The sequence below is a fragment of the Oryx dammah genome, unplaced genomic scaffold (genome assembly GCF_014754425.2).
Source record: "Oryx dammah isolate SB20612 unplaced genomic scaffold, SCBI_Odam_1.1 HiC_scaffold_11163, whole genome shotgun sequence".
Lineage (NCBI taxonomy): Eukaryota > Metazoa > Chordata > Mammalia > Artiodactyla > Bovidae > Oryx > Oryx dammah.
In genome coordinates, this window is record NW_024080556.1 from 5,177,769 (window position 1) to 5,188,609 (window position 10,841).

The 10,841-nt window shown below is 41.4% G+C and overlaps 1 protein-coding gene across 1 annotated transcript; it reads right to left on the minus strand.

The window, feature by feature from the left end:
• Window positions 1-851: 851 nt before the first annotated feature.
• LOC120860678 (potassium voltage-gated channel subfamily V member 1) lies at window positions 852-10,590 on the minus strand. The gene is made up of 3 exons (XM_040236429.1): window positions 9,963-10,590; window positions 8,572-9,101; window positions 852-5,076 (listed from the first exon to the last, which is right to left on the minus strand). The coding sequence occupies exons 1-3, from the start codon at window positions 10,427-10,429 to the stop codon at window positions 4,565-4,567; spliced, it is 1,509 nt and encodes a 502-aa protein (XP_040092363.1). The 5' UTR covers window positions 10,430-10,590; the 3' UTR covers window positions 852-4,564.
• Window positions 10,591-10,841: the final 251 nt, after the last annotated feature.

Here is a 10,841-nt window from a genome sequence, read left to right on the forward strand (position 1 = left end):
TGCTGACCTTAAGAAGAAAGCTGTAGAGGAGATGTATGGTGGGAGATGGATTTGAGTGGATTATCAAGAAAGAATTGGGGGTGGGGGGAGAGTGATATTGTATAGAAATGAAGAAAATAGTATACAGAAAGCTCTCAAGAAGTTTTGGCATAAAGGGAAGCAGGGTATTGGGTGTTTTTGTTCATTTGTTTGCTTTTGTTTTGTTTCTAAGATGGAAAAAAATGAACCTATGTTTTCTATCTTGATAGGAACAATCCAGTAAGGAGGGGGAAAAGAGATGGTATACCAGGAAGAGGGGAAAGGCATTCTGAAGCCATGTCCCCAAGTTTCAGAGAAGAGTGGACAGTTCAACTCTTATAATAGAAGCAAAGGAAGATTGAATAGGCACAGATGGAGGTAGGTGGATAAATGTGGGTGCTGGCCCTGTGGAAAAATCTCTTCTAACTGATTCTATTTTCTGAGTGAAAGTGGAATCAAAGGGAGGTGTTAGAGGTTTATATTTATCTAGAGAGAGTGAATAGCTTCAGGAATTGCAGCATGATTGCCTTGCGGCATTAAGAACCCATTTGGGGTTTAGGCATGAATGTAAAATGAGAGCAGTCAGCACACGTTGGCTTTTTCTGTCTTCATGATCGGCTCTGCAGGGACAGCAGAAATAGGCAATGGGTTGGAATTAATTAGGGTTTGGATTTTACCAGTTGAATACTGGGAAGGAAGAGGGGGGCAATGGAGTTGAGGTGGTCAGCAAAGGAGTGATTTTAATACAAGGCAAGAGAGGATACGAAGATGGTTAGCATCCAAGTTGCCCCAGCATCCGTAAAGATAAAGCAAATGCCAATGGAGTTTGTGAGTAAAATTCTCCTTAAGTGACATTTTTATTAATATATCAGCATGGCTCAGAGACAGGTTCAGGAGTGCGGGTGCTTTTGCAAAGGAAAATCACCAAAGGAAGCACTAGAACACATCATTTGCCAACGGATAGCATCCTGGACAGAACCGAAGGACTGATAAGGCAGAGATATTAATGGCTCATATTTCAAAAGAGCAGGCTTTTCATGTTAACAGAATGTATCAGTGGAAATATTTGTCAAAGCAGTAAGCTTACTCAGTGATAATGTTTTGCTCAGATAACTTGGGCCAACATGTATATTTTCTGCAAGAACTAGTCAAAAGATTTTAATGAGAGAAAGAATTGCACATTGAAACACAGCACTGAGATTTCTACCTCAGTTAAATTCTTTGTGCATTTAATACATTATGCTTTATACTAATTTGCATTAAAATGGTAAATGCAACTATTCCTTGTATCAATATATATAGAAAAAAACCCCAGTAAAACATGAACTTGAGGCCACTTCTACCATACATACCTCAGTAATTTCTTAACATTGCTCCTTTAGGTTCTCAAACATTATCTTTATGCACTCAAATGTTTTTAACTGCTGCTGCTAAGTCGCTTCAGTCGTGTCTGACTCTGTGCGACTCATAGACGGCAGCCCACCAGGCTTCCCCATCCCTGGGATTCTCCAGGCAAGCATACTGGAGTGGGTTGCCATTTCCTTCTCCAATGCATGAAAGTAAAAAGTGAAAGTGAAGTCACCTAGTCATGTCCGACTCTTAGCAACCCCATGGACTACAGCCTACCAGGCTCCTCCGTCCATGGGATTCTCCAGGCAAGAGTACTGGAGTGGGGTGTCATTGCCTTCTCCTGTCTTTAACTAGTGTTCTTTAAATAGCCTATAACGAAATTATTTATATGTCCAAACAAATTAAATATTGTTCTATAGCAATTATTCTTAGACTTTTGACAAATATCAAATTTTTAAAATACTGGAATTACAGTTCTTGCCTTGATTTGTTACTTAAATTTGGTTTGGTTATATGTACAATTTATTAAATAGATATACCAATATTTTATATGACAGCAAAACTGACGAAGCAGTAATATTTTAAAATTTCTTTTGAAATATCCACATCTCAACAAAATTTATACAGCTCACATACCACATTTCTGGAGAACATATTAGAATTTTTTGCAGTAGGAAAAGTAGACGTGTAATACACTTTTTCATTTTCTAGCTATTAATTATTCTAAAGATAATATTTTTCTTGTCTAATTGTGGCTACATGGTGTGACAACTGTTCCTTAGATGCACCATTCCACCTTTGAGAATAAGCTGATATTTTTCTTAAGGCATATTGAATCTCTCTAGCCATAAGAAATTGGCTTACTTGCCCCTGAAGGGTATCCCTGTGCACAGTGTATACGGGAATAATGAAATCTGTCATATATCTTCAAGGAGTATCATTTTCAGGGACCAGCAGGTTGGAACTCATTCCTGGTTCTGGCACTCTCCATGGGCTGTGTGAATTTAGGCAGGTCCCTTCATCTTTTTGTGCTTCAGCTCTGTCATCTGTGTTCCCCTCGTAGTCTTGAATAGAATATTAAATGCAAGAGAATAGAACTTGATCTGGTTTAACAAAGAATCTCAAGCCCCAGCACATAAATGGATCCTGAATCAATATTTGTTGGATGGATAAATATATAAGTTGTATAATTAGAAGAGTTTAGCAATAGTAATTCTATAATAGGAATACCTTGAAGATACAGTGACAAAATATATGATGAGTACAGAGCACAGCCTGGATCTCTTCTTGGGGAGAGTTCTAGATAAGCCAGAATGAGTTTGCCTTCTGTGTCTATTTCCCCTTCAGAGTGTGGGTGCCATTTATATTAGGACAAGTGGCCCTGTGGTATGCTCTAGCAACTGGGAATTGTGTAAGAGGGAAAATATTTATTTTATTACTACTCATATCTCTTAAATATTTCATAATATTTGGGAGAAGTGGAAACAAGCCAAATGGATTAAAGTATTTTAGCATATAATTTAAAACTCATGCCATCAATGGAAACATTTTTAGAGCTTAAATATGCATATCAGAAAGCTAGAGGTAGTGTATATGATATTTCATTGATTTTAAGATGCGTATTTAAAAATTTTTACATATCCGAAATCTGGATGCATTTTGCAATTAGTGGTATCTTACAATTCATTGGACTTTCTTTTGTTCTTTTTCCTGCCTTTTCTCTCTTCCTCTCTCTCTTCTTTGTAGTTTATAATAAGGTATCCTTAAATAGATTTAATGACATATTATACAGACATACATTAAATTTGTCCTTCTCAGTGTTTATTTCTTACCATAACTCAACCCCAAAAAGAACCTGTTAGGCATTTTTCTAATTTCCCAGCCCATGGAATATTAATACCAAAGATATACGCTATAATCTCTTTGTGTATTGCATGGATATATGTGTTGTATGAATAAAAACAGTAGGATTTTTTGTCCCCCTCCAAGAAACAATTTTTGTCCCCTTGGGGACACTATTATATTCATTGAGATTGCAGGTATGAAAATAATACTCTGTATTATTCTTAGTTTTTGAAATCTCATTTATAAGAACATTGGAAACCATAAAATAATTCCCAAGTTTAGAACTGTTGGCTTTAATTATATAACAAACTGACTAGGAATTTTATTTTATCCTGAAATACTGTCAAAATGCATTTAAAGTTGAAACATTTGCTATTTACCCCAACAGTCAGAAAGCTGTCCACAATACTTTTTGTTAACAATTAAAAGATTGTCAAATTCATCCAACGGTATCATTCAACATAACATTCTTATATTATGAAATAAGATGATTTAATAACTTCAGTGTATATACATTTAAGATCCTCACCAGTTCATTACTTACAAAGTCACCATTTTAAAGACATAACTTGAACACCGAGTCAATAATGAGATATTTAAAGACCATCTAGTTTCCATGGAGTATAAAGAGATATTGCCTTTATGCTCCACATATGTACTCCATGAGAAGGATGAGGAAGTGCAATTCTCAAAGCCTTTAGTTAGCACTCTTCTACCGCAGCCTAGGTAGTTTTTGGATTCTACCTTCAAAACTAATGATGGAACATATAACTCAGTCCATCTGGGACCAATGTCTGCACCAGAGGAAAGATAGGCACTCAGTCTATGATCATCAGATCAGAATTTTCTCCCAAAAAGCTAATTGTTATATTCAGCAGCTTTAACTGTTCAAGAAAGGAGTGATTTACTTACTTGGAGAATATCTTTTTATAACAAAATTGTTCACCATGATCTTCTATGTTCACTTATCTTTGCTCTGGGCTATGCCGTTTAATGTCCATCCTTTAAAATTAGAGGTGCAAAAGACTCTAAAAATTAGTGATAGGAAATCGTTTAACGTTATTGTATCCATTACACTATTATTTTATATTTGACAATTCTAACACATGCCTATTGGCTTTGTTGCCTTGGGTGGTGTTAAATGGCTATTTTTGAGACTCAAGTGTGTCAGAACAATGTGCTGTTGTTTTGGGGGCATGTGGACTATTCTAGTAGACCAAGCAACGTGTCAACTAAAATGAACACAGGCAGGACTCAAAAGAGACTCAGCAGCAGTGTACAGACATCCATATCAAGGCTTTATCAATCAAGTTAGTTTTACACAAGTTTTGTAAGTAAACTGAAAGTGAATTCAAAACCAGAAATCATCTCCTCCACTGCTCCTAGTACTTGCTCTTTCTCTGCCTTTCAGTCGAAGCATCTCCATGATACTCCGGGCATAGACATCTCTCAAGTTCACACTGATATATGAGTCAGTGGCTATATTCTTGGTAAGTTTCTTCAGAGCCTCACGCTGTCTAACAGCTGCTTCCTTGAGCTTCAAGGTGAAGTAGCAAGCAGAGAAGCGGTCGTTAATAATAGCAATGGGCAAGGCCAAGACCAGGATTCCCGATAAGATACACATGAAGGCCACAATCTTGCCCGTGGTGGTGTCTGGTCTGATGTCTCCATATCCCACGGTAGTCATGGATGTTGTGGCCCACCACCAGGCACAAGGGACACTTGTGAAGGTTGTGTCGGGAATGCTCTGCTCAGCAAAATATTCCACAGTTGAAAATATAGAGATTCCCACAGACAGAAACAGGAGCAGCAGGCCAACTTCTTCGTAACACTGGGTGATTGTCATTCCAAGGGAGCGTAAGCCTGTAATAGAACAGTTGGTGTCAGTCACGGCCACCCCTTCTCCCTTCCTCTGCACATTTCCCCTCGCTCTCCTTCCCTGCTAGCCATCCCAAAACATGCATTTGATATTTCCTATGGCTCCAGCATTGGGCAAAGTTCTGGGGGTACAGAGGTGATAAGTTACAATCTACAGGAAGTTCTTAGTCTAGTTGATGGGGACTGATTGAGAAGGCTAAAAATAAATATAATTAGGTTCATTCTCTCACTTATCTATTACACGTGCATGTGAGCATGCTAAGTTGCTTCAGTCATGTCTGACTCTGTGCGACCCTGTGGACTATAGCCTGCCAGGCTCCTCTGTCCATGGGATTCTCCAAGCAAGAATACTGGAAGGGGGTATTCTTGCCATGCCCTCTTCCAGGGGATCTTCCCAACCCAGGGATCGAACCTGTGTTTCGTAGGTCTCCTGCAGTGGCAGGTGGGTTCTTTATCACTAGTACCACCTGGGAAGCTCCTAGCTATTAAACACCTACTATTTATACAAAAAATATGAGAGAGGAGAAGAAGGGCAGGCAGGGGACATTCGATGGCACGGTGTCCTTCATACAATGCGAGCCTCTGCAGCATTGTACGAGGAGGGCTCTTTTGGCCAGGTCTGCATTTCGATGCATCACCTTGTACACTGTTCTAAGGCAGTTTTATGCTGTCTCCTTATATTTTATGTGTCTGTTTTTCTCACTTTCCTGATAACACAAGTTTAACACAATTAGGGGCATCATAATCTGAAAGAGCCAGAAGTAAAAGATGAGAATGAAGTGAAGCAGTAAAAACAAGTTAGGATTCAGGAACAAAATTCACAAAAGAACATCAAATCTACATGTGAGGACATTCTTAAAGGGGTAGCAGGAGGGGTTCCAGTACTGCTCCATTTCAATGGCACCCACTGAAATTTTTGTCCTTAATACAAAGTTATAGCAAGAGGAGCCCATTATAGGATCGCTATTTGAATAAGGTATCTTCCCTAGCACTAGAGATACTGATTAAAGTTTACCCATATTTTGAAGTCATATTAACATGATGTCACAATGATATTGTCTCAAAAGTCCAAAGTAATACCTCTTGGAATTACGTTTAAATTTTTATTCACTAGAGACTATTTTAAATACATTAAAATACTAGTTTTGCTCTCATTATTCTGAATTTTGTTCTTAGAATTTTGAGATGTTCTTTAATTATTGGCCAGCTATTTTAAAAGACCAATGAATATAATTTAAGATTTAACTTTAAAAGGCATTTTAAATAATATCTTTAGAATACCTTTTAGAAAACTGGCCTTGATGTGTCTGTATTGAATTGGATTTCTGAAATTGAGAACATATGAAGAAATGCATAGTGTTTGGAAAGACTATTGCCATTCCAATGTTCTAGACAGTTCATTTTGAAAAGAAACAAAGTGGCCTGAATTTCTGCAGGTTATATCAATTAACTCAGATAATTCTAAAAAATAGATGTTATATTTATTATGCCATTTTATGGGTGAGCAGACCAAGGCACAGAAAAGTAGCATATTTAGTACAAAATAACATGCCAAAGACTTAAAACTAGGCTGTCTGGTCCACCATTGTCTTCTTAAACCATTATTTCATAATACTTCTCAATTTTATTTATAGTTAATACATAGAGAAATATGTGCTCTATGTTTATATTTTGCTAAATGTAATGCTTAAGATAAAACTGTCAAATATTCATTGCAACTGTTCATATCTTTTCAATAAATTAAGACTTTATTAATACTTCTACTTGCCTTAGAACTGAGAAAACCTTTGAAGAGGTGACATGGTGGAAATTACTATTATTTTCTTTTTCCTTTCTTTGGGGGAAAAGTGTAGTCTTTACTGGGTGTTTTTAAATTGAATCCTGTGAAGAGTTTATAAATACTAGAAGAAAGCATCCTATTATGGGTGTCAGAAAACAAAGAGTGGTACTTCTAAAAGTTGTTGGAAACCCCATTATCAAATCCCTGGTATATGAGGCTAGCTAGGAAAATACACTACCAAAATTATATTAGGAACAGTCCTAGTTTCCTCAGAGATGTGGGGGGGGAGAACATATCTGAGCTTCATTTCTTCCTAGATATAAAAGGAGAGATCTCTACCATCAACTCCTTTTAGGTGACCAGTCAGGCATATATCTACGGAAATCAGTGGGAACAGGAGTCTCTAGTCAGTTATTTGTATTTATATGTTTCGTATTAATATTGTATCCTACTCCAGTGTTTCTCAAAGTGTTTCTCAAGACCACCTACATCAAAGTTAGCTTGTTAAAATGCATGCTTCTGGATCCAACTCCCAAAACTCAAATCTGAGTCTCTGGAATTGGGGCTCAGAATTTGCATTTTAACAAGCTTTTCAAGGGATTCTTGTTTTTATTAAAGTCTAACATAAGGGAACACATATGTGCTCCAGAACATCTAACAGACGGCAGGGCCAGTCACTGAGAATCCCTGCCCTTAGGGATGGAAGCATCATCTTTAATGGATTTGTATGATTTCCTCTGATTTGCCTATAATTTTTCATGTACAATTGTGTGTGTGTGTGTTGTGTAGATATTTCTCTATAGAGAGTGTTCTTTAGATTTTGAAGGCTTTATGGATACATAACAAAAAGCTAAGGCATTATTGTTACTGTCTCTCTTATGCCTCCCCAGTTCAGGACAAAAAAATTCTCGGATACTAGACAGGGCATTTAATTAGTGTCTTTAGCTTTCTTGTAGGTGCTTCCCAGATGGTTCACAGTGAAGACTCTGCCTGAGATGCAGGAGATGTGGGTTCCATCCCTTGGATGGGAAGATACCCTGGAGGAGGAAATGGCAACCCACTCCAGCATTCTTGCCTCGGAAATCCCATTGACAGAGGAGCTTTGTGGGTTACAGTCCAAAGGGTCGAAAAGACCCTTTTACTTCTAAAGCAAATATTTCCACTGTTTCCCCCCAAATTATGAGAAGGCCCCCAGTGCCCAGTCCTCTTTTTGCATAGCCAGAGAAGGTCCTGGAGGACTGACTTTCTCTTCTGCCAACAAACTAGTGTGAAAAACATTTCCTTCGACACAGAAAAGAAACTGACTTATGTTCCTATATATCATATATAATTTGTGCATATCTTTTTATGTGCTGCTTATGCATATTTTATGTAGCACCTTCCAGAAGCAGTGTGTCTTTAATTTTTGTACATCTTCTGGGCACCTGGGTTAAAATAAATTAAAATGAACATATGGTTAAATAGTTTCTCACGTGTCTTAAGGAGAGAGTGTATGAGAGGCAAGTTGTCCTCTCTACCTGTGATAACAACCTCAAGGTTTTGCATTTCAGTACCTTTCTGGAGATCATAATTGTGTGAAATATAGCAGGTGGTATTCTGAGTGTCAATTGAGAGTCAAGAGTCGCTTCCCTTGGACCCTGGTCAAAGCCCTAATGTTTAAGAACAACAGCGAATGAAAAGGCATCACGAAACCTGAATACCTGTGGAATGCCTGCCCAGTTTGAGCATGCGCAGAGCCCTGAGCAGCCTCAAAACCTGAACGATGCGCCCCACGTTTTCCAGCTCCTGTGTAGTCTGGCTCCCACTCAGGCTCTCTACCAGGAGAGTGATGTAGAAGGGCAAGATGGCAAGGAGGTCTATGATGTTCGGCACTTTCCTCAGGAAGCGGCACCTGTCCCTCACGCACAGGAAGCGCAGGACAAACTCCCCCGTGAACCAACTGATGCACACATACTCCAGGATTTCCAGCAGCTGTGGGTCCAGCCAGCTTAACTCGGCTGACATCAGGGCCATGTTGACGATGGACACCGCCACAAAGATGATGGAGATGACCCCAAAGATTCGGGCCGCTGTGCACGACCCAGGCTTCTCCAGGATGTTCCAGAGCTTCTGGCGGATGGTGGGGCAACGTCCCTGGGAGAAGTCCTGTTCACTCTCATGCTGACTCTCCTGGTCTTCTGTGTCCTTCTTAAAGTCTAACGTTTCACTCAGCTCCTTTCTTCTGAAGTATCTTTTAGGGAAGACAACCTGGTGATTAGTCTAACTTTTTAAAAATACTGAAGTGAAGTGGGAATTAAACTCGGCAGTGAAGTCATGCTTCTTAATTCAGTAACATGCAGAACAAGTTCATGCCATATTTTACCCAGGCCGTCTTTTCACAGGACTCAAATGTGAAAGATTATTGCTTTTAAAACGGTGCTTTTTTGGTAGAAGTTTATACAGAATAAATTATACGTAGCAAAGCTACTTTAGATTAATGCATTTTACGACCTACTTTTTTTCTTGTAACAAGAACAGAAGTTTGCAATAGGGAATTTTTTTTTAATGTGGGTAATGGAAAGATATTCATGATGAAATGGTAATAATAGCAAAGTAATTGCAAAATAATAGATCTCCAAAGTGCCACACTTATTCACAAAGAACCAACTTTCTGTCTTCTGGATTTAAAGCAGTTCTTTATCCAAGTTTTAAAACTGAAGCCTCCTAAGTGTGATAAAGCACCACTCTCTATACTGTAACCTACATCCTTTTAGGTGCATTTTTTGGAGCATAATTTTTGACTCATCTTTACAATCACCAGATATTTATTGCAGGCCTGACCACTCTTGATTACAAATGAATTAGCATACCTTCACTAGAAAAAGCAGAAAGTTCAAAAAGTTCCATCAAAACTTGGCTTTGATGCTTTCCGGCCCCCACTGCCACCCTGCCTTCTTCTGGCTCCTAAACGGCCACAGGTAGTATTCTTAGGCCTGGCTAGAGCGAGGCTTGGATGAAGTCTCAAATCTTGCCCCCGGCCGCCCCATCCCCACGGCGCCCGCTGCCCCGCCCCGACCCCCCCGCGCCCCCGCCCCCGGCGCCTCGCGGGTACCTGTCCCGGCAGCAGGAGTCAATGCTGAGCTCGTCGATGCCCCAGTACTGGATCTCCTGGAGGAAGGAGAGCGCGCATAGCTGCTCCATGACGTGCAGGCGGCCGGTGCGATAGTAGTGCAGGACGTAGCGGAAGGCTTGCGAGCTCCGGTCGAAGAAGTACTCGTTGTCCACGGGATTGGCGTCGTCACAAAGCTCCAAGGGGCTGGGCACGGCGGCCAGGGCCCCGCGGCGCCGGCACGAGGCCACCACCACGGCCAGCTTGCCCAGGCGCGTGTGCGGGAAGCAGGACAGCGCCTGCTGCGAGAGCACAAAGCGGCTGCCGCCCACGTTGACGGTGAAGCTGTCCCCGAGCGCCAGGGGCTCCCCTTCACCCTCGCTGCAGAAGACGCTGGAGTCCAGCGAGGTCAGGGAGGCGCTGTCCAGCGAGGAGTCCGGCGGCGCTCGGCCCCGGGGAGGCAGCTCCATCCTCGCCGCCGCTGCCGGAGAGCGCCTCGAAGTTGAGGGGGAGGGGGTAGGCACGGCCGGGATTTCCCGGGCTCCCGAGGGGGGTTCCTCCCACCCGCGAACCTTTCCTCTCTCCACCCCCTGTGCTGGTTCTCCCTCTCGCCGCTAGGGAGCCGCGAGTGCGCGGGAGCCGCGCATCCGTGCCTGGGATGGAGACGAGGGGTGGCGCCCTAGGGAATCGCTCACGTGCGGACCAAGCCGAGGACAGCCGCCGGGCACACAGTTGGTCGCCGTGGTCCTTCTCGGACTCACTACCCGTTCTCCAACTTTGTAACTGAGACCTCCAGCCCGGAGGTGTTTGGGTGGAAGGCCTCGCGGCCGCTGGAGCGGGTGGGGAGGGGAAAGAGGAGGGAGGTCTACCGTGGAGGAGGGC